Source organism: Watersipora subatra, chromosome 3 (assembly GCF_963576615.1).
Source record: "Watersipora subatra chromosome 3, tzWatSuba1.1, whole genome shotgun sequence".
Taxonomy (NCBI): Eukaryota; Metazoa; Bryozoa; class Gymnolaemata; order Cheilostomatida; family Watersiporidae; genus Watersipora; species Watersipora subatra.
In genome coordinates, this window is record NC_088710.1 from 41,899,445 (window position 1) to 41,922,424 (window position 22,980).

General features: G+C 36.1%; 1 protein-coding gene across 1 annotated transcript in view; it reads right to left on the reverse strand.

Annotated features, from left to right (window-relative positions):
• Positions 1–22,980, reverse strand: part of LOC137391342 (serine/threonine-protein kinase tousled-like 2) — a 59,400-nt gene that overhangs the window by 11,248 nt on the left and 25,172 nt on the right. Inside the window, exons 7-16 of the mRNA XM_068077786.1 lie at positions 18,320–18,409; positions 18,057–18,164; positions 16,739–16,801; positions 13,893–14,030; positions 11,555–11,691; positions 6,227–6,340; positions 5,607–5,771; positions 5,261–5,342; positions 4,672–4,763; positions 3,956–4,045 (exon numbers count right to left, since the gene is read on the reverse strand). Coding sequence (XP_067933887.1) covers positions 3,956–4,045; positions 4,672–4,763; positions 5,261–5,342; positions 5,607–5,771; positions 6,227–6,340; positions 11,555–11,691; positions 13,893–14,030; positions 16,739–16,801; positions 18,057–18,164; positions 18,320–18,409 — 1,079 coding nt within the window. The remainder of the gene's footprint in view (positions 1–3,955; positions 4,046–4,671; positions 4,764–5,260; positions 5,343–5,606; positions 5,772–6,226; positions 6,341–11,554; positions 11,692–13,892; positions 14,031–16,738; positions 16,802–18,056; positions 18,165–18,319; positions 18,410–22,980) is intronic.

The following is a 22,980-nucleotide window of genomic DNA, read 5'->3' on the forward strand; positions in this document are numbered from 1 at the left end:
CACAATATGAGCAACAGAACCATGCAGTCTCACAATATGAGCAACGGAACCATGTAGTCTCACAATATGAGCAACAGAACCATGCAGTCCTGGGGTAGAAAAATATATCCAGTGGTAATTGGATCTGATATGATCAAATATACAAACAATCACAAGTTTTCAATCATTTGTTTTTTGCCTAACCGAGGTAATAAAATCTGATTATCTAACACTTAAGAACACTTAACACATTAAAACTTGCACACAACAACATAAATCAAATTCAGCCTGAATAAATAGCTTTTAATCATCATTGCAAAGGTCATGGCAAGTGTTGACAAGTGTTCACGGCAAGTGTTGACAAATGCTCCTGACAATGTCGGCCCATCATGGTTTTGGCAGTATATCAGTTTTGACATGAGAACAATGGATTGCTAATGCTGTTGACCCTCACTTCCCAAATAGCCATGTACATGGTATGCAACAAATAAAAACAAATGAAAATCTCGTGAGACTGGTTATATGGATATTGATGTGGAATTATTTACTAGTTTCTGGGCTGCAACCACATATGTACACTATAGCGCTTAACCATGTACAGTCATACCTTGACATCCGAGAGCCCAACATATGAGAAAATGGAGACATGAGTAGAATTTCAAGCAAATTTCTTCCATGAGATACAAGTAATCTTTGAAATACGAGCATATGACTAGGTTTACAATGGTCGCGATATGGCCAAGTATGCGAGAGACCACTTTCAAGAATAGCATCGCTCGGTTATTTTCTTCGAATAAGTTTGATAAAAGTTTTTACAAGGTTGGCTGAATGTTATAGTAAACGTGAGGCAAAAAGGTTGGCTGAATGTTATAGTAAACGTGAGGCAAAAAGGTTGGCTGAATGTTATAGTAAACGTGAGGCAAAAAGGTTGGCTGAATGTTATAGTAAACGTGAGACAAAAAGGTTGGCTGAATGTTATAGTAAACGTGAGGCAAAAAGGTTGGCTGAATGTTATAGTAAACGTGAGGCAAAAAGGTTGGCTGAATGTTATAGTGAACGTGAGGCAAAAAGGTTGGCTGAATGTTATAGTAAACGTGAGGCAAAAAGCGCCAAACCAGAAACAGATAATAAAAAATTAGGATAAAAAATTAAAGTACGTTTAGTAAAATATTAAAGCTTAGCTTTTAATATTTTTATACGGGTTTAGTAAGCTAAATTCATATATTTTAAAGTTTCTATTACACAACGTCACAGAAGTTTAGTGTATCGAACGCGTTGCTGTCAATCTCTCTCAGACAGCCATTAGCCACTACCGAAGTCTGTAAAAAGTTACAGCGATGCACATAGTAATTCACGTTTTATTGCAGATTTTAACAACTAAATAGATATTTGTTACTTTGTTAGCATAAGTACTGAATTACAACAATTAAAAACATGTTTCTCTACCGTATTACCGTTTTGTGTTTTTTCATAGTTTTTTATAGTTCATAGGTATTTTATACAAAAAATAGTGCCTTGAGACACAAGTAAATTGACATACAAGCTCAGTACCAAAATATATTAAGGTAGTGTGTAAAGGTATTGGACTGTATTGTATTAGTAATTAAGACAGCAGACAAGATTTTTCCATCATGCCAATATAAATAATATATATAAATAATCTATATGTACATATATGGCATGACCTTATATATGTACATATACACTATATATAATATATATTGTATATACACACATGCATAAGCGCAAGCAAATTTTACACAAGAGTGAAATGGAAAATTAATTGCATTAAACAGCTGAATGGATAAGCTAATTGAATTTTAGCCTAAGATCAAATAATAAAAAGCCTGTGAACTTGATGAAGATAATCCCACGACCAAAGTGATTGGTTGGGAGATTTATGGTAAATGCATATGTGCACACAACTCCCGAAAAATTAGCCATTAACGGCGTGACCAAACCCGTGTACCGAAATTTCTTCAACAAATTTAACCATTTTTCTGTAGAGTCGCTTAAGTATAATAATGATACAAAACACATATAAACCTATTTAAATATGTTACCAAACCTTTGAAAGGTTACCGCAATATCCTAAAACTAACCCATCTGATCGGATGACACATAAATAGACAGATTAATTCGGCCTAAAATCGAAATAGAAACTTGAGAAACCTTTTTTAATCAAAATTAAGACCAGCCAACGAAACGCCAATAAGGCCGTGCGATAAATAGTATAACCATTAAGTCGTCCAAGTTTCACGAGAAAAATGTGCACATTTCACCAGTCTATCTCATTGTCTAATTGCCGAAGGTTTCTGTAATAAACGTTGACTGTTTGAGGCGTCGACCGATTTACAGGTACGAAAATGTGGTACATAGTTTATCAGCCTACATTTTTTGTCCAATTACCGAAGGTTTTTTAAATTATCTAGAACATTAGCCAGATTTCTTTACATCTTATCTACATGCTAGGGCCGAACTACAACGCCCCTTTGTGACAAGAATTTTTCTTTATTTCCCTCCTGTTTGCAGAAAACTTCCAGACGCGTAAATGCTAATGCTTGCTTTCTGTTTCATATCGCTGTCAAAACCATTCTACATTCAACACAACCAACTTTCAAACTGTATATTACACGGCAGCTTGCGATTTTACTTTTAATATTGCATTTCGGAGATATAATAAACATATTTTATTATTGCTGTTGTTAGTTAAATAACGTACAGTAGGTCAGGTCTACAGCTTGAATTAATATTTATTTTATTGTTGCAAAGCATAAGTTTGAGATAGTAGTAGATTAGGTCTGATTTTTATACAACCTTTTGTTTTGCATAATTTACCTTTTGAATTTCATTTCAAAACAACTTGACAACTACCATGGACATACAACCTCCCAGAACACAATGTCGTCGCAGTGTCTCCCAATTATTACGGAAGAGAAATAAAAGGTCCTCACAGCAACCATCAACATCAAATGCTAATGTTCAACAACACGCTACTCAAAATAATAACAACAACTCATCTGATTCAGAGAACTCTTTAGTAGATGTTGTAGGCGATGTAAATGACATGGACTTGGCAGCCCCTTTGTTTCCAGATAACGATCATGATTTTACGGACATCATTGACCATGAAAATATTGCACCAAATATTGCACAAATCAATATTGCTTCTCCCAATGCTGCCCCCCTCCATCACATTCCTCATTTTCAATCTTTAGATTGTCCTGATTTTCAAGAACTGCGTAACAACTTTCTAGGCAGACTTGACAACAACATATCACAGCTCACATGTACTGGATGTAATGAGAAACATTCTATTACATACAATGCTCAAATTTTTTATTTTGCTCCAGTTTGCAGAAAACTTCCAGACACGTGAACGCTCATACTTGCTTTCTGTTAAAGATCGCTATCAAAACCGTTCTACATTCAACACAACCAACTTTCAAACTGTGTATATTACACAGCAGCTTGCCATTTTACTTCTAATATTGCATTTCAGAGATATAATAAACATATTTCCTTTTTGCTGTTGTTAAATTACATACATTACAGTAGGTCAGGCCTACAGCTTTAATTAATATTTATTTTATTGTTGTAAAACATAGGTTTGAGATAGTAGTCCGTGTCAATTCCTGCTGACAACTACTTTTTCAATAACAAGCACTACCCTTTCTTTTTTCTATTATCACTTATTCCATTATCAGGTCGTGTGCTGTATGACAGGGGAATTTCTAGTAAATATTGTTGATCGAGCTATTCCACAAGAATACAGTAAGTCTGGCCATGCAAAAAACTCAACTATCCTGCTTACAACAGACACCACCGACCATATGCTGAACACAGACTGTTATGCTCCTATCACCAGAAAGGCCTCTCACATCCACACGTACTCTGATTAGGTCTACGACATTCAGCCGTATACAATTGATGGAAAACTGCCTGAACTCACAGAAGATTTCATCAAAGAACTCACGAATTTGTATCGATTTCGAACACGTCAAACAACCGGACTATCCTGTCATGGTCCAACGTCTTGTGTATGTTATATTCTCGGAGGGCATGCCTGCAAAGGATAAACTCTGTATCAACTGACAGACAACCTTACAAACATTTCAGACTGCTATTCGAACACTCATCTAACAGCCCAGACAATGGACTTGGCTGTTCATAAAGTGAAGCTGCTGTCGTGTTGCTTATATGGGTTGAGAGTAAATCAGATAAATAAGTGAAACAGCCTTATAGCAAACGGTGAAATCAAATCGAGATTGTAAAAATGTTTTATACCCTTGGACACCATCTCTCTAGCAAGCTTAATCGAACCAGCAGTAGATGACCACCAACAATATCGAATCCCCAATGCAATGTTTGCTGGAACTTGTCTCTTATAAATGCCAACACTTTCCGATAACAAGATCTTTTACAAATATGATTAAGTGATCGCATACTCTATGACACCAGTCCATCGGAAAGTAAAAAGTTGTCATTGAAGTTGGATGTGATCATTATTTCTGGTAAAAGAAATACTTAAACGAGAACAGCTTCATAGCATTAATAACTTTGATAGAACATCTAAACAAGTCTCTGATCCCTCTTACAGCCATCTACAATGTATATACGAAGTCTCATTCGAGCATGTTAGTTAGTTGGATCATGTTACTATTACGAGCGAGGCTACAACAATATATTTACTTTATGTAATTGGCCTTCTTCTCGTCATGCCAATCCTTGTTGAGCTGGTGTATCTTACAGGCCACATATCTCTGCTCTTTCATGTCAAATGCCTGTAAAGATGTGATGAATAAAACAAATGACCACATCTTTTTACCAAGTCTAATGATTCAACTCCATGAACCACAAAAATGTAGGTTTCCGACATCAACAGGTTTACAATGCTATTGCTTGAGCAATGTGAGGAAACTAGCTCTAATACACTCTAATACACTCGCTGACAAATATAGTATTTTAACTGTAGCGATAGCCTTTTGAAGTTTCAACAGTCAAATCTTTGCTGTATTTGGACAACCAAAATTAGCTTATTGCACAAAAATCTACTCGATGCAAGTATTTTATAAACTACGTAGAAAGAAAATCAGAATTGTCACTTCATTCAAAGACAATAAGAAAGGCCAAATGAAATGAGAGTTGTGTCACTTTAATACAAAATATCAAGGCTTCAACCATAGAGTGTGCGATTAAAGTAACAAATAAAAATTCAAGAGTAAAATGTAAATGTAAAAAGTATAAAAGTATCACATAAAATGACAAAAATATAACATACCTTGTGGACTTCACTAAAACCTCCTTTTCCTAGTAGGTTTAGAAGCAGGTACCTATCATTTAGTACGGGATTGTCTTTGAATCTTCAAAGAACACAATATATCAATAATAACACCATTCAACAAAATATTCTTCAACGCCCAAATAAAGACACGCTTCGGGCTGCTTCTGTGTATAAATCATGCATCTTTTTTGAAGCCAAGGAGGTGGAATGGAAAATAAAGTTTGTCTGTTCAACAAAAACCCTGAATGTACATGCATGACGATGGAGTTCCAAAAGACAATGGAAATACAACTCCTAGTAAACATAAATAAATAGCTCCACTATATGACGGTGGCTAACAAACCTGCTACCATCTTCATTTTGTATTCTTTTCATTTCTCTGATGTGAAGATTTCGTTCTCGTTCCAATTTCTCTAATTCGGCTGTTACTTCAGTGTCTTCTTTTTTAAGAGCTAACTGCCTTAGTTTGAGAATCTCATCCTGCACATGGTACTCCATCATTGTAAATCTAAAACAAACCAGTTTAGCAATTGATTATATTAGCAGCCTACGGTGAATACCAGTATATGAGATCACTCAGAGCATAAAACAAACTCATTTTCGCAATTGAATTTATTTTCTTCAATAGCACAATATAATTCTATAACTAACTCTACAAAACAACAAAAACTTTAATATACATGTAACTATCTTTCAAGTTGTTTTCTCTTTAAAATGCCAACGCATCTCAATACTGAAAAAAGTAAGATAAATAGTTTTGCTGCGAAGCGATATAAACAGTTTCTATGTCAGTGCAAAATCACATGTTTTACATTTGTAATGTTACATTAAACTTGCGACTTAAATAAAGCCAGGATGAAGGAATATGCCCAGCGAGTAGTGATGTCAAGTCAGATCAAACCTGCTAAGTGTTACCTAAACCGACAACCTCTACGCTGACAATAAGAATAGTTAGACTCTTACGGTTTGTCACCGGGCTTGGCAAAGTCAGCCGTATTCTTCGGCGGCTTCTTTTTTGTTAGTAACTTTTTCTGTTTTTCAATATCCTCCTTGGCCATGTTAATAACTTCTTGTTTCCTGACAAAAAAAGACCACACATTTGCTAAATTTTATGCATTCTCATTAAACGCAAAAAATATCAAAACTGTTGATTACATGACCTAATCTAGTTGATAAAAGTAGAAATGAATGCAATACACAAAAAAAAAACAACCTACATGTACTAATGACCTGATGGCAAACTCATAGACATTAGTTACCTTTACCGCTTATATGTGTAACTGAACCTGTCTTCACTGAAGTGTCAGCCATAGGTCTTACATGCCATTGGCTCTATCACTTATATGTGTAACTGAACTGCTCTTCACTGAAGTGTCAGCCATAGGTTTTACATGCCATGAGCTCTATCGCTTATATGTGTAACTGAACCTGTCTTCACTGAAGTGTCAGCCATAGGTCTTACATGCCATGAGCTCTATCGCTTATATGTGTAACTGAACCTGTCTTCACTGAAGTGTCAGCCATAGGTTTTACATGCAATGTGCTCTATCACTTATATGTGTAACTGAACTGCTCTTCACTGAAGTGTCAGCCCTAGGTCTTACATGCCATGAGCTCTATCACTTATATGTGTAACTGAACCTGCCTTCACTGAAGTGTCAGCCATAGGTTTTACATGCCATGAGCTCTATCGCTTATATGTGTAACTGAACCTGCCTTCACTGAAGTGTCAGCCATAGGTTTTACATGCCATGAGCTCTATCGCTTATATGTGTAAATGAACCTGCCTTCACTGAAGTGTCAGCCATAGGTTTTACATGCCATGAGCTCTATCGCTTATATGTGTAAATGAACCTGCCTTCACTGAAGTGTCAGCCAGAGGTCTTACATGCCATGAGCTCTATCACTTATATGTGTAACTGAACCTGCCTTCACTGAAGTATCAGCTATAGGTCTTACATGTCATGAGCTCTATCACTTATATGTGTAACTGAACCTGCCTTCACTGAAGTGTCAGCCATAGGTTTTACATGCCATGAGCTCTATCGCTTATATGTGTAACTGAACCTGTCTTCACTGAAGTGTCAGCCATAGGTTTTACATGCAATGTGCTCTATCACTTATATGTGTAACTGAACTGCTCTTCACTGACGTGTCAGCCATAGGCTTTACATGCAATGAGCTCAATTCACCTAGCAAACCTCACTGTTATCGCTGGTTAATCCATCAATTAAAAAGCAGCAAACGGAAAATAATGAGTAAGGTGAAACATGAGCGAAAAAGCCAGGATGACATTGATACTGGCATAATATTGAAGTGACATTGACAGTTATAGCTGATGGCAGCTAATGAACCCAAGTGTTCAGCTGTGCACTAACTATACAAATCGAATGATTCTGTTCTCCCAGAGACCAGGCAACCCGACTCTAAATATGACTCCAAATCACAACCAGTATTTGACATGTTCAGTGAATGGTAAATATTATTATACTCGTCAAGGTTAAGGGATCATGCACAAATCGATAGCTTAATTACTTTGTCAATTGCTTATCGATAGAAATAACTTGCATTTTATGATTTGAATTATCCTAGTGACTATACAGCACAAAGATGTTCATGTGTATAATAGTATACTCAAAGAACACTGATATACGCTACATTAGACCATACTATACACGTTTCTGATGAGTGAAAAGCCTACCCTATAGGATGAAAATATTCGATGGATCTAAAAATTCGCGATTTTGCGAACAGTCAATCCCGCGAAAAAATAGTTCTATTTGTAATCACAAAGGAGAATAACTACTGCCTCAAATTTAAAAACTAGTCGCTAGGCATAAATACTAAATGTAGCTGAGTTTCAGAACCTTTTTAAAATAGTTGCCGGGGCTTTGAGTTAACCCCATTGCTAATGCATCACATTTCTTTACAAAATGATTCAATGTGTCACAAGATATGCAGAATGGCATCATCGCAAAAATAGCCGCTAGGCAGAAGTACTAAACGTAGCCAAGTTCCAAGACTTTTTTAAAATCATCGCCGGGGCTTCGAGTTAAGCCCATTGCCAATGCATCAAACTTCTTTACAAAATTATTGAAGGTTTTCACAAGCTATTAGGCGTGGCATCGTCATCACAAAAATCTCTCCTACAGTCATTTTACATTGAAATCAACTCCATCAACCTCTAATACCGAAGTTGAGGACGATAATGATTCTGATCTGGACATTATGGTATGTATTTGATTTGCAGTGCAGATACGTTTTTCCATAATTAACTGCGTTAGTTAATTCTTCTGTTTAAAAACTGATCGCGTTCATTAAATACTTCAGTTCTTGTTTTTGTACTTCCTTTACACATGTTAATATTTTTCTTTTGTGTTTACTGCAGATTGAGAATGAAACAGCGCCTACCGGTATTCTGATTACGAAAACTAAAGACAAGTAGTAATATTCACTGAGGCAGGAATATTGGCAGAGAAGCAACTAATCAACCTAAACCCCTTCTTCAACAACAACTTCTTCTTGATATCGCTGCAGCAAACTTGATTATATTATATATTTTATTTCATGTATAGATATATTACAATTTATTATAAACTTGAGTGTCCAAATCAAGTATTTCAAATACAAATTTTACAAACGGTGAATGGAGTAAATATAAACAGTTTCGTCCATATGGCGGTTGTCTGACAATAAAATTAAGCTGATACTCTTGATAAGTAAATACTAGCGTGCCATAGTGCTTTCTGACTAGTTATTTTGGTAATGGCAGCTCTATATCGCTGTCACTGTTTTGGGTAGATTTTAAAGGCGATTTTCTCGTTACTACATGGCTGGTAAGGGAGTTATTATCACAACTCTCCTCGTGGCTAACTATTGCAAAGTTCTGCCGGTTGGCAAAAATTTGTGCTCGTGAAGACCTTTTTGTTCCTTTTTTAAAACAGATATATTTTCCTCGTTAGCAGCTGCGGTCACTTCTACCTCAATTTCAAGACCTCCCTGAATGATTGGTAATTTCTAGGATTGACATCTACCACCCTTGCAGTCATTGTGCCTTCGTGTATGATGAAAAATCTTTCACACTAAAACAAATAACGAAGCGGTAGGAATGAAAAAAATAAATATTGCGTTTTACCGAAGAACCAACGTATAATTCAACTAATTTAGTAGATGGTTTTGAAAAAACTCATTACTTACCACAAGTTCTTGGTTCATCAAAGGCCTCCAAATCGATGAATATTCGTGAAACCCTCTGAATGCAGCAAAAAATTTATAGCTTAGCATGATCGACTTGTAGTTGTAAGCTAAATAGACACCGAAACAAGTGGTTTGCGCATGCGTAGGGTTAACACTATTGCTAGCAGCAATAGAGTTAACTCTTCATAGAGAGTGACAGTGTTCAGCCGCGGATAAATTAATCCACGAATATGCATGAAAAAGGCAATTTGCGTGAAACTTAACTCCGCAAATAAAGTCATCCTGTAGGATATTTTTATCAGGGAGCTACGTTCAGTGTAGGCTAGGAATGTCGATGAAAAAGACATATTCAGCTGAGTACAAAAGTAAATCGTTGACCCATCAGGCAGGGTAACAACCAATCCTCTCCATTTAACCCTGTCAAAGTGAGATATATTGCGATATCGTCCAGAAACAGTCTGATCAAATAAAAATGAGTAATTGACAAAAATTGTAGCTATATTATTGCAAGCAGCTATATTATTGCAAGCAGCTATATTATTGCAAGCAGCTATATTATCTACTAGAAACTCTACTGTCATACAGCCCACGACCAAAGTGATATTGGAAAAAACGAAAGGGTACTGATGGTTGAGAAATGCAATATTAGCAGTCAAATGGCACTGCAGTGCAATAGGATAACTGCAATGGTAGCTGTAATGTACTGGGTGTGGGTGTTATTATATACAACAAACAGCAATAATGAAAGGAAAAGATTATGTTTATATCTCTCTGCCTGCAATAGGAAAAATGCAATATTGGCCAATATTAGAAGTAAAATGCACTGATATTATTAAAATAATCAATATTATTAATATAGTAATAATATGAAACCAATGCACAATTTTGTTAACATTTAAAAACTTCATAGTTGGCAATATCAAGAGGTTGCGATATTTATATAGATTTTTAGAAAACCTGTACTACGTAGTCATTGCTCTGTAGTCATCCAAACTTATAATTAAATATCGTAATAATCTCATAAGAATCGTTATAAAAAATATCATCATTTCCTTTACTTACACTGCGTTGGACATAAATTAGAATAACAAAGTACTCAAGTGTCTAAAATGTCAGTTTGAAATCAGCAAAAATGAAACGATTTCAGAACTGCCACGTTAATTACAGAAACCGTCGACGATGCCATAGACTGGTGAAATGTGCACGTTATTTTTTCGCGAAATGTGCACAACTTAATCGTTCTATTCTCTGTCGCCCGGCGTTTCAATTTCCGGTCTTAACTTTTATTAAACCAAGCTTTTCAAGCGTTTTGTGACGATTTTCGTCCTAACATATCTGTCTATTTGTGTATAATCCGATCAGATGGGTAAGTTTTAAGAGAATTTCGATAATTTACAAAGACTTGGTAACATATTTAAATAGGCCTATATGTGTTTTGTATCGTTACTATACTTTAACTAATCTACAAAAACAATGGTTAAATTTGTTGATGAAATTTCGAGACAAGGGTTCGTCTCATTGTTGATGAATAATTTTCGTAAATTGTGTGCACATGCATTTATCATAAAAACTCTCCTACTTCAATTTCGCTCGGTTTGTTCGTGGGATAAAGATCAGCTATATCTTAGATATTATTTATATAAGATCAGCTATAAAGATTTAGACTACTAGCTGACGAGGTAAGTTACTCAAATTCATTGGGTATTGGTTTTATTGCCTGTGCAAATCTGGCATTCGGCTAGTATTGTGATAAAACCTTGATTTAATGTAACAAGAGTTAAAAAGGCCCAACTTATACTTAGTCTCCCAATAACCAATTTACCAGTAGGACTGACTTAAGGGACTTGGTATCGGTTCAGGTTTAGGATGAGTTACATAGTGGAAATAGTTTAAACGCAGCTTTTACCATTCTGCCTGCTGTTCGAGAACAGCGGGCAGAATGGTAAAAGAATTGTTAGAGAACAGAACATAAAAGAAGCTGCTCCACTACCCAGCCTAAATACTGCACCAAGGAAACCATAACATGAAAACATAAAAATTGAGATGCAAATATATGTTTTACAAGATGAATAGAATATGTCTAAATGTACATACTTCATGAGTTCCTGGAAGGCATAACCGTCAACCCAATTCTCAACAAAAGTAGCACCTTGTCGGACTGTCTGGAAGTGACCTAACCTCATCCGATTCTCCACATTCCTTTGACGTACATTTACCTTCTCTATTTTGCTCTGAAGCAGAACCCACGAGCAAAATGCGCTTATAGACTTATTGATATTAGCACACACTGATGCAGACTATACCGAACACTACCCTCTTCTTACAGTATGGTAAAAGCTCAAAAGACCACAACTTTTTTTAGCCTTAATTGGGTTAACTCTATCCCTAGGACCTAATTCTAACAGCTGGCCACTTAACCTTGCAATAACAGAGTTATCTTATTCTCACCATTCGAAGTCGATGACACTTTTAAATCGTGATATGTCACAGTATAATAAATATTTCAATTGAATTGATTCAAGTTATCAACTAACTTGACTCACAGCTGCTAGACAAGTTATACAGTAGACGCTCTTATAACATAAATAATCCGTTCCAGGAACTATTACGTTATAAGGAATTTACATTATAAGAACAGTAAAACACATGTAAATTGCCTAATCGATTCCAAGATCTTTCCAAACTCACTCCTTTGGGCATGCAAAAAGGAAAAACTTTACTTAACTCTTTTAAATTGTGGGCTGTACTGTAACAGCAGTATTATTGGTTTGCATCAACAACTTTTCTCCTTTTGCAGATCAATCTCACTGGTTTTATAGACCATGGTTGCGGTAAATTTACAACAACTTGATAGGGACTGCACATTTTCGACATTTATTTACAAAGAGTTGCTTATTTTTCTAAACAGCCAAGTCTATTCTTCAAAGTAAAACTAATAACAATTATCTTGTACACCTACAATAAGAAAAAACAAAATCTTTTTACTATAAAAAGCAGTTCTACTCATTCGTCGTATATCACTATTCAGGGGTCAACGTTAGGATAAAAATAATTTTCGATGATACTCCAATTCTTGACACTCAGATTGGTAGACCGACGCTGTAACACCTGCACCTATCGATCGCCTTTGTATTTTTGAACAATTGCGCAGCTATCCTATTCGGCTTTTTGTTGACACATCTGACGATCTATTACAATCCATTACGACGAACTAGAATGTCGTGAAAGTTATATATAATATATATAACGATAAAAACACGGCGTTTTTCTTCCGCAACATTCAAATCAATTTGAAAACTCACCTGACTTGACGCCTTACGTTATATGGAATTTTTTACGTAGTAAGCAAAAACTTCACAATTTTTTTACGTTATCTGGAATTTACGTCATAAAAGGTATACGTTATAGGAGCGTTTACGGTATTAGCAAGCCAGACTAACCTGATGGCATGACACAGGCATAGCAAGTTTTTACAAAAACTGTTATAAACATAGACAATAGAATTTTTCAACTGCGAATAAATAATGTTCAAACGAATATTCCTCGCTTGAATTATAATAAACATCCTTAGAAAAGTAATATAATAGGAAATCAGAGATGAAGATCAGCTGTTGAGTGTTTGTCTCTCTATAGCAGCATAAGCATGTGTTGAGGTACTTGAGGTACTGAGCCAAATTTATCAGAAATTTCTAGTTTGAGATGATTGGAGACTCAAATAAAGGCTGCGACAGTTATGGCTGAGGGAAAGTCTCCTATATGTTGTGTACGTCTCCTATATGTTGTGTACGTCTCCTATATGTTGTGTACGTCTCCTATATGTTGTGTACGTCTCCTACATGTTGTGTACGTCTCCTATATGTTGTGTACGTCTCCTATATGTTGTGTACGTCTCCTATATGTTGTGTACGTCTCCTATATGTTGTGTACGTCTCCTATATGTTGTGTACGTCTCCTACATGTTGTGTACGTCTCCTATATGTTGTGTACATCTCCTATATGTTGCGTACATCTCCTACACGTTGGGTACGTCTCTTATACGTTGTGTACGTCTCCTATACGTTGTGTACGTCTCCTATATGACGTGTACATCTCCTATATGTTGTGTACATATCCTATATGTTGTGTACAGCTCCTATACCTTGTGTGTCTCCTCGATGTTGTGTACGTCTCCTATATGTTGTGTACATCTCCTATATGTTGTGTATGTCTCCTATATGATGTGTACGTCTGCTATACGTTGTGTATGTTTCCTATATGTTGTGTACGTCTCCTATACGTTGTGTATGTCTCCTATATGATGTGTACGTCTCCTAGATAATGTGCATGTCTCCTATATGTTGTGTACATCAAACATGGAAAGTAATAATGAGCTAAGACTGAGTCAAAATAGACGATAACTCTAGGCACGACTAGGCACAACATGACAACTTACCTTATCGATAAGCAATGTCTTGTTTAAATCTAAACACCGATTAAGAATGCGCTTCTGTTTTTCTATGTGATTTTGTAAAGTAGAGATTTGTTTATCCAGTTCATCATTTCGTTTAGTCAACTCCTGTATTTCTTCTTCCTGTCAAGGAAGATAAATTCATCAATGAGTGCTCACCTGTCTGCATGTAATACATCCATCAATCAATGTTCACTTGTCTGTATGTAATACTTTCATCAATGAGTGTTGACTTGTCTGTATGTAATACATTCATCAATGAGTGTTCACCTGTCTGTATGTATTTCTCATACTTAGTGCTACACGATAAAGCGATATAATTCGATGTGACGATATATTTCAGTGGATGATTTTATATTTGGTCAGTTTTCAAATCGATATGAATATCAAAGCCGATATTTTATCGAAATATCGGCTGATTTTGATTTGCAAAACTTGAGTTGTCTATTCTCCTTATTGCAAAAAGGGCACAACTCCTGTTTTTCAACCGATATTAACCCATATTTTCTTATATCGCTCGTGTTAAAGCCTAACATTATATATTAAAAGAAGACGACTCCAATGTTCGATATTATTCGATATACAGTATTTAGAGACCAAATAATCAAATGTACATGCAAAGATATCGTGCAGCACTACTCATACTGAATATTATCAGATGTAGCCAACATATGTAAAGTCTAAGGGCTATGTAATGATAAACCCTAATGACAATATAACACAGCCATTAAACATGACAATGCGATAAAGACTTAAAAACAAAATAATCATATCCTACTCTTTGTGTGTAGTGAGTGTGAACACCCTGCGATTCCTCTAAATTGAATGAAAGATAACCTAGTATCTTGGAAAGATAATTGAAAAAACGAAATCTGGGATGCACAAGCTACGTTACGCATACAATATGGATTCCTGGTGGTTAGACTAACATAATTTGATTACTAATACCCTGCAGCAGATTTATAACACTCAAAAATGTGTTCAGCGATGAATTGTCAACGCTTGTGTGATTACCTGTACGCTATATATTCTGCTAATAGATTTTCAGGTTAATTCTGTGCTAAGAAACTTGCAATGCAAGTAATAACTTCAACCATCAATGTACGTTACCACAAAACCTGTATTTGAATGCTACCTTTATTTGAACGCCACCTCTATTTGAGCGCCACCTTTATTTGAGCGCCACTATGGGAAAAGGGTTGAAAAATAGAGCACCGCCCATTGAAGGCCACTTCTAATTGATCGATACTACTTGACGTTCTCAATCTTCACAAACCCACAATAACAAATTAACAGTAGAGAATTGTCCACAAAACCATACTTAAAATGACTCCATTATATCAATAACAATTAATTCATTCGTTGTTCCTGTTTGTATCAGGTTTTTCAGGTTTTTTCGTTAAAAACTTTGATTACAACACTATAGAAATAATTAGTACTGTATCAGGCTAATAGTTCTTTTTTTACCATAGTCTTGATACTTGGATGGATCAAACCAATAGATATCAACTAGTAGTTGATATCTATTGGTTTGTATTAGATAGCCCAGATATATATCAGCTTCCCCATGCATATTCATTGAGAAAATCTACAAGTTGGAGGTACATGTAAGTTAGCAAATTTCTTGCCTACAAAAAGATTAATCTGGCACCGCCCGAAGGCAAGTGCAAAATATAGGCGACATTCGATTTGCCCATGAAGGGGTTAAATTTATGTTCTCAATATCCTGACGGGGTGTTTGAAAAATGCAATGCCACCCTTTATTAGAACTTCATCTTTAATAAAGCGCCTATCTAAGGGAAGAATTGAAAAATAGAGCGCCATGGCTTTCAAATATAGGTTCTACGGTATGTGCAGTATTTTTTTCTACATGCTAATCGGTTATAATAGTACACGGCTAAAAGCATTAATTTTTGTTTTATTCAGAGGTTGAGAATGTGCAACCTTAATTGAATGTTTTTGATCAGGGATTGTAACAAATTAAGCAATTAGTAACAAAAATTAACAAATTTTGACTGACGCTTTCAGAAGTTTTTAAGAGTCCGATATTCAAGTTCTCTCTGAATTATTAGCCCATCAAGTTCTAGCAAGACCTTTCCGATTATCAGCTAGTGTGCATGTATGTATGTATGTATACACAACTTAATTATGAGCCAGTGTTTGTATACACAGATTTATCATCAGTTAGCGTATGTACATAGAACTTAATTATGAGCCAGTGTATGTACACCCTACAGAAGGTGAAAGTATAAACTCCGAGGGAGATTATACATAATGAAAACGATCAACAGCTGTTTGCATATGAAACTCAATAAAACTTCCAGATTGTTATTATAACAACTAATTTGTTCAGCAATAAGATCCCTTTCAGACCAGACCAACCACCTGAAATAAGACAACTCCAAGTGACTACAGTTAAAATAATTAAACGAAGCTATAAGCTTTCCTGTAACAGTGCTCAGACAGATACCGAAACGAATGAATTCCTAAAACTTGAAATCAAAGTTGTTTGATTATTTGAGTGATCAAATAACCTTGACCTATAGCGAGACCACCATATTGATATGCAGAATGCCTATTTACCCGACCAGACAGCGAGGAATGCACTTTATGTTTATTAGACGAAGCAGTCGTGTTAAAAATGAGTGTTGTAACTCAAAACTCTGCACCTGCTAGAGTATGTTTACATCTTATTTCTATATCGCCATTCTCGACTGACAAAATGTTTCAACCACCAAAATCAAGTTGAATCCCATTCATTTCCAAACTGTCTCTGATTAACCCACAGTGAGGATGGTTACATTAAGGTTTGCAATACAAGACCATCTTACCTTCTTCTCTTGTTCTTGTGTGACTACTGGTTGGAAGCGACTGCTGGCCAGGTTTTCCAACCTCTGCAAAATAAAAGAACGACTAACGCGATTACCACGACATAATGCTATGTATAAGTTTGTGAATAGAAAAATCTTTTCATATTACAATTTTGGTCAAATAAAGCCATAAACATGTAAATACAGTAATTTACACGCGCAGTAGTTAAAGGCTCCACAAAATGACAGAAATGAATCGATACTGAAAAAAACTGATGGTCAATCCATTTGCTTTTCAAATATTTGAAAAAACACAGAGTAGATTACCCAGAGCTCTAAAGTAGCAATACACGTATATTCCAAAATTAGGAGCCTTATTCAGTGGCAGATCAGATAATGCTAATCCAACGGAAAAGGACAAATGAATGAAATATGCAAATAGTGTCAAAGTTGTGATATATTGTACAGCTTGAATTTAGTGTTGTATTGTATATCTTTCTTTCATATTTCATGAGCAGCATGCTGTATTGTAATTATTTTGTACAACATGTGCTATATTGTACGTATTTCATGAGCAGCATGCTGTATTGTAATTCTGTTGTACAACATGTGCTATATTATACATATTTCATGAGCAGCAAGCTGTATTGTAACTCTGTTGTACTACTTGTGCTATATTGTACATATTTCATGAGCAGCATGCTGTATTGTAATTCTGTCGTACAACATGTGCTATATTGTACATATTTCATGAGCAGCAAGCTGTATTGTAATTCTATTGTACTACTTGTGCTATATTGTATATATTTCATGAGCAGCATGCTGTGTTGTTATTCTGTTGTACAACATGTGCTATATTGTACGTATTTCATGAGCAGCATGCTGTATTGTAATTCTGCTGTACAACACGTGCTATATTGTACGTATTTCATGAGCAGCATGTTGTATTGTAATTCTGTTTTACAACTTGTGCTATATTGTACATATTTCATGAGCTATGCAATATTGTTTACTTGGCCAAGTTTTATTAGTCTTAAAAAATGCTTTGTAGAGCAAAGAACTCCGACACAATTTGTCACACCAAAGTAATACTGGTGAAAACCAGCATCCTGTATATATGTACATGTACATGCCTTCTCTTGGCTGTACCACAAAAAGTAAAGGCTTTATTGATAGCACCACAACATGTAAGTAAAATAATTTTCACTATAGAACTTCCAAATCTGTTGATACTGTAGTGAAGACAAAATTCCTATAATTACATTTTAGAGTGTTTCAATACAATGTAAGGCGATACCGTAGCCAGAACCAACTCTGTTATACCAGAATTATGACCTACCGAGGTAATGGACACTGGAGTATCACCATTGCTGGTGAAAATGGACGCTTGGCTCACTGCGCTTAGAGATCCAGTAGAGGGTGAGCCACAGGACAGAGGCAACACAGCCTGCAAACCATCAAAGCTACGCAATTATTTCACCAAGGATAATCACCAGAGTGAAAGAGAATGTGGTGATTATTGCCATGTAACATATGAACTTGTTTAACAACTGAGCATGACACATGAATCGCTCCGTACAACACAAAGAGGCTGTACCATACCTTCCCAACTGCTGAGGCAGCAGGAGAGGATGCTTTTTCTCGCACAGCTCTGCTCGCATCAGATTTGCCTCGCCGAGGACTTGTGCCTGTCTGCAAATGGATTAAATTGTTAACTGTGAGCAATTATACTTATGCTACCTCTCTTTACATTTGACATCATCTAGGGTTAGATAGTGAATTAACCTGAATTGCTGACTATAATTGTCTAAATTAATTTTAGCATGCTAATCAGTATTAAAACCAAATGAAATTATTACAAATCTCATAAATAATTTATTGCTTTAGAAAAGATTTTCACTTTTGTTCCACTACCAGAGAAAATTCACCTAAACTATATATACTTCACCAAGACATTTTGTTCAACTAAAGAATTTACAAATATACGAATCTAGCGGATTGAAATCATTGTTGCAACTTTCTAACATTCCTACAATCAGCAAATAAATCTAATTGAATATTATGACAAACATACATGTATGTATTAAGAAAATGTTGGGATAGGACAGTTCATCGTATGAGATATTTTTTCTTTTATTACGAGCAAATGTTTGGAATAATAATGTTTGAAGTTATGGCTCTCTTTGTTTTTGTTGTTTTTCTTTGTATAATAAAGATAGAAGATGTCTCAAGGACCTGTAGATCCCACCTGCTGGGAAATGGACAATAGCAAAAATCTATGCTAATCCTCAACAGCTTGTAAAATTTGGCATGTGCTTCACTACTGAACAATAACTTAAGGAACCCTGGCGTTTAGTACCATTACAATAACTTAGAGAACCCTAGTGTTTAGTACCGTTACAATAACTTAGAGAACCCTGGTGTTTAGTACCACTACAATAACTTAGAGAACCCTGGTGTTTAGTACCATTACAATAACTTGAGGAACCCTGGTGTTTAGCACGATGACAATAACTTAAGGAACCCTGGTGTTTAGTACCATTACAACAACTTAAGGAACCCTGGTGTTTAGTAAAATTACAAAAACTTAAGGAACCCTGGTGTTTAGTACCGTTACAATAACTTGAGAAACCCTGGTGTTTAGTACCATTACAATAACTTGAGAACCCTGGTGTTTAGTACCATTACAATAACTTAAAGGTTGACTTGCAACAAAATTCACATTACAGTTATTTGGTATCATAAGATTTACCATGTCTTACTCTGTTGTGTTGTAGGTGCAAAATGTATGGGAATGTGACTACAAGCTCTTAAAAGCTAAAAACCAAGTTAATTACAGCCACACGAGACCGCCGTAGTTTGGATTCGCTTTCCACAACGGTTCAAATGGGACGTACTTATTACCGGATGGTTTCCGTTTACACTTTCATGCAACCTCATTCGTCGAAATATTTTCACAAATATACTTCACGCATTCAATAAAATCATGTCTATTGTTCTTACGGGTCTGTTTTATCGTCATTGTAATGCTGTCACTTTTAGCACTGATATCTTATAACTTACTGTAAAATACCGTTAAACTTTTAACCTTAGCTCGAAGGAGTACATATCATTGTCTGATAATCATGATGAGCATGTTGGTTACCTGTGATAATTGAAGCGCTGCAAAAATTATTTGCGAAGTATTGAGTCACGTGATCAGATTACGACTGGACGATTGAATAATGCCGAAACAAAACTGTAAAGTAGCAAGCATCAATAGTTGATACGGGGTCTTCGGTAAAACCAGAAGTGTTTGTCATAAACTATGGCTACGATAAGTTTTACATTGAGCTTTTTATTGGCTTTTCAATTCACGTGAGAACATCATGTGACAAGGCGATAACCAAACTGTAATGATTACGTCAGAGAAATAAAGAGATTCCAATCTACGGCGGCTTTTCGTTTTTGAGCTTATAAGAGCTTGTAATCACATTTCCACGTATATGGCACCTACAACACAACAGGGTAAAACATGATGAATCTTTTGATACCAAATAACTGTAATGTGAATTTTGTTGCAAGTCAACCTTTAAAGAACCTTGGTGTTTAGCCCCATTACAATAACTTAAAGGTTGACTTGCAATAAAATTAACATTACAGTTATTTGGTATCAAAAGATTCACCATGTCTTACTCTGTTGTGTTGTAGGTGCCAAATATGTGGAAATGTGATTACAAGCTCTTAAAAGCTCAAAAACGAAAAGCCGCCGTAGATCGGAATCTCTTTATTTCGATGCCGTAGCCTTGAAATTTGGTTATTGTCTTGTCACGTGATGTTCTCACGTGAATTGAAAGGCCAATAAAAAGCTCAATATAAAACTTATTGTAGCACTAGTTTATGACAAACACTTCGTGTTTTACCGAAGACCCCGTAGCAAATATAGACACTCGCCACTTTACAGTTCTGTTTCGGCTTGATCTAATCGTCAAGTCGTCATCTGATCATGTGACCCAATGCTTCGCAAATAATTTTTGCAGCACTTTTCGATTATCACAAGTGACCAAGAGGCTCGTCATGATTATCAGACAATGATATGTACTCCTTCAAGCTAAGGCTAAAAAATTAAACAATTTTTTATGGTAAGTTATAGGATATCACTGCTATAAGTGACAGCATTACGATGACGATAAAACAGATGCGTAATAACAATAGACATGGTTTTATTGAATGCGTGAAGTATATTTGTAAAAATATTGTGATGAATAAGGTGGTAATATTCGACGAATAATAAGTGGTTCTTAACCTTTTTTGCCCCATTCCCCCTTTTCCAAACCTAAAGACAGAAATTCCCCCTCCTCCCAACTCCTTCAAATAATGCACTGCAACTACGTAGATAGTGAACTTTATTTACATATATAACTTATATACATATATATATATATATATACATGTATATATGCACTTATTACAGTCATATTTACATGGAATATTAAAAATGAATGTATATTGAAATTCAATATATCTATCATTGTAAGACAGTCAGCAGACTAGTGCGATTTCTGTGTTTGTTTGGAGCTGACCAGAATTTTGATGTTAGGAGTTGTTGTAGATAGGGCACACCGTAGGTCAGCTTCTACCTCCAGACGGTTTTTGGATTTGCTCTTTATGGTTAGCATTGCTGAAAATGCTGACTCGCAAAGATATGTGGAAGCAAATGGTATGAGCATCTTGAAAGTGGCCAGGCTTATGTTGGGATACAATCTTTGGGCCTGAACCAAAAGTGCTCTATTGATAGCTCCTTGAAATCATCTTTTAATGCAGAGTTGTTTGTCAGCTCCAAAAACTCTTCCTGAAGCTGTTCCGGAATCTCGAGGACATTGCGCCTGAAAGGGTCTCAGGTCAAACTCATCAATTGCTCTGTCCTAGGATCTAACTTTGGAAAATATCTCTCAAACTCTGCTATCAGGCTGTTCAAGTGATGCTTTATGTCGGTTAGCAAAGAAGCGGAAGGAGCTTTCTGGTGAACTAATGAATGCAGAACTGGAAATTAAACTCTTACATTCCCAGTAGCCAGTCTTTCCACCCAAAGTTTGAGCATGTCCTTGAATGCATTGATACTATCAGTTACATTCAACACATTTCTGTCTCTACTTTGCATCTTTGCGTTCACTTCATTGATTGAACCAAATGTGTCAACCGGGTAAGCAAGACACCGACGGAAGCCTTACACCAGCATTGAAGCCAGTAGTTTGGGTTTGCTATGGGTTTTCAAGAACTTATTAACCTCTTCTCGTAGATTGAAAAAACGCAGAAGCATGTTACTCTTTGATAACCATCGAACTTCAGTGTGGAGCAATAGTGGTGAGTGCACAACATCCATATCTTCGCATAACTTGTGGAAGAGACGTGTTTGCAAGGCAGAGCCTTTGATAAAGTTTACTACTTTAATCACTGAAGAAAGGTGTTCCTGCAATCCTTTGGGAAGAGTCTTTGCTGCTAGCGAGTGTCTGTGAATGAAGCAATGGGTACCCATTACTAGAGGATTTTTTTCTTTTACCAACTGTGCAAATCCAGCACGACAGCCAAGCATGGCTGGAGCACCATCAGTGCAAACTCCAATTAGTTTGCCCCAGTCCAGATGTTCTTTGCTGAAGAAGTCGGAAACCAGGTTCATAACACCAGCAGCTGTTGTGGTCTGTTAGAGGACTGCAGAACAGAAATTCTTCCTCGTCTCTCTGTGTACATAGCGTGCAAACACCACCAGCTGTAAAATGCTAGCAACATCAGTGGACTCATCAAGTTGAATGGCGAACATGGGAGATGACTTGATCTTTTCAATTACTTGCCTCTTTATGTCCGAAGACATATCATCGATCCTCGATTTACCTGTGCTGTCTGAGAGGGATACATCAACTATCTTTTGAGCGACGGAGTCTCCGAGAATAATCTTAGTACACTCCAGCAGACAAGGTTTAACTAATGTTTAACCAATGGTGTGTGGCTTCTTATCTCTGGCGATACGGTAAGACAGAGCATAGGATGCCTCGGTAATGGCCTGTGCCTGGATATGAAAGCTGCCAGTGGAATCCAGTTTTGCCCGCTTGAGTTCTCTCTCTTTAGCTTCAAAGAATGGCTTTGATTTATCCATGTGTTCTGCATGTTTATTTCTTGGTTGACTTGCAACAAAATTCACATTACCGCTATTTGATATGAAAAGATTCACCATGTCTTACTCTGTTGTGTTGTAGGTGCAAAATATGTGGAAAGGTGATTACAAGCTC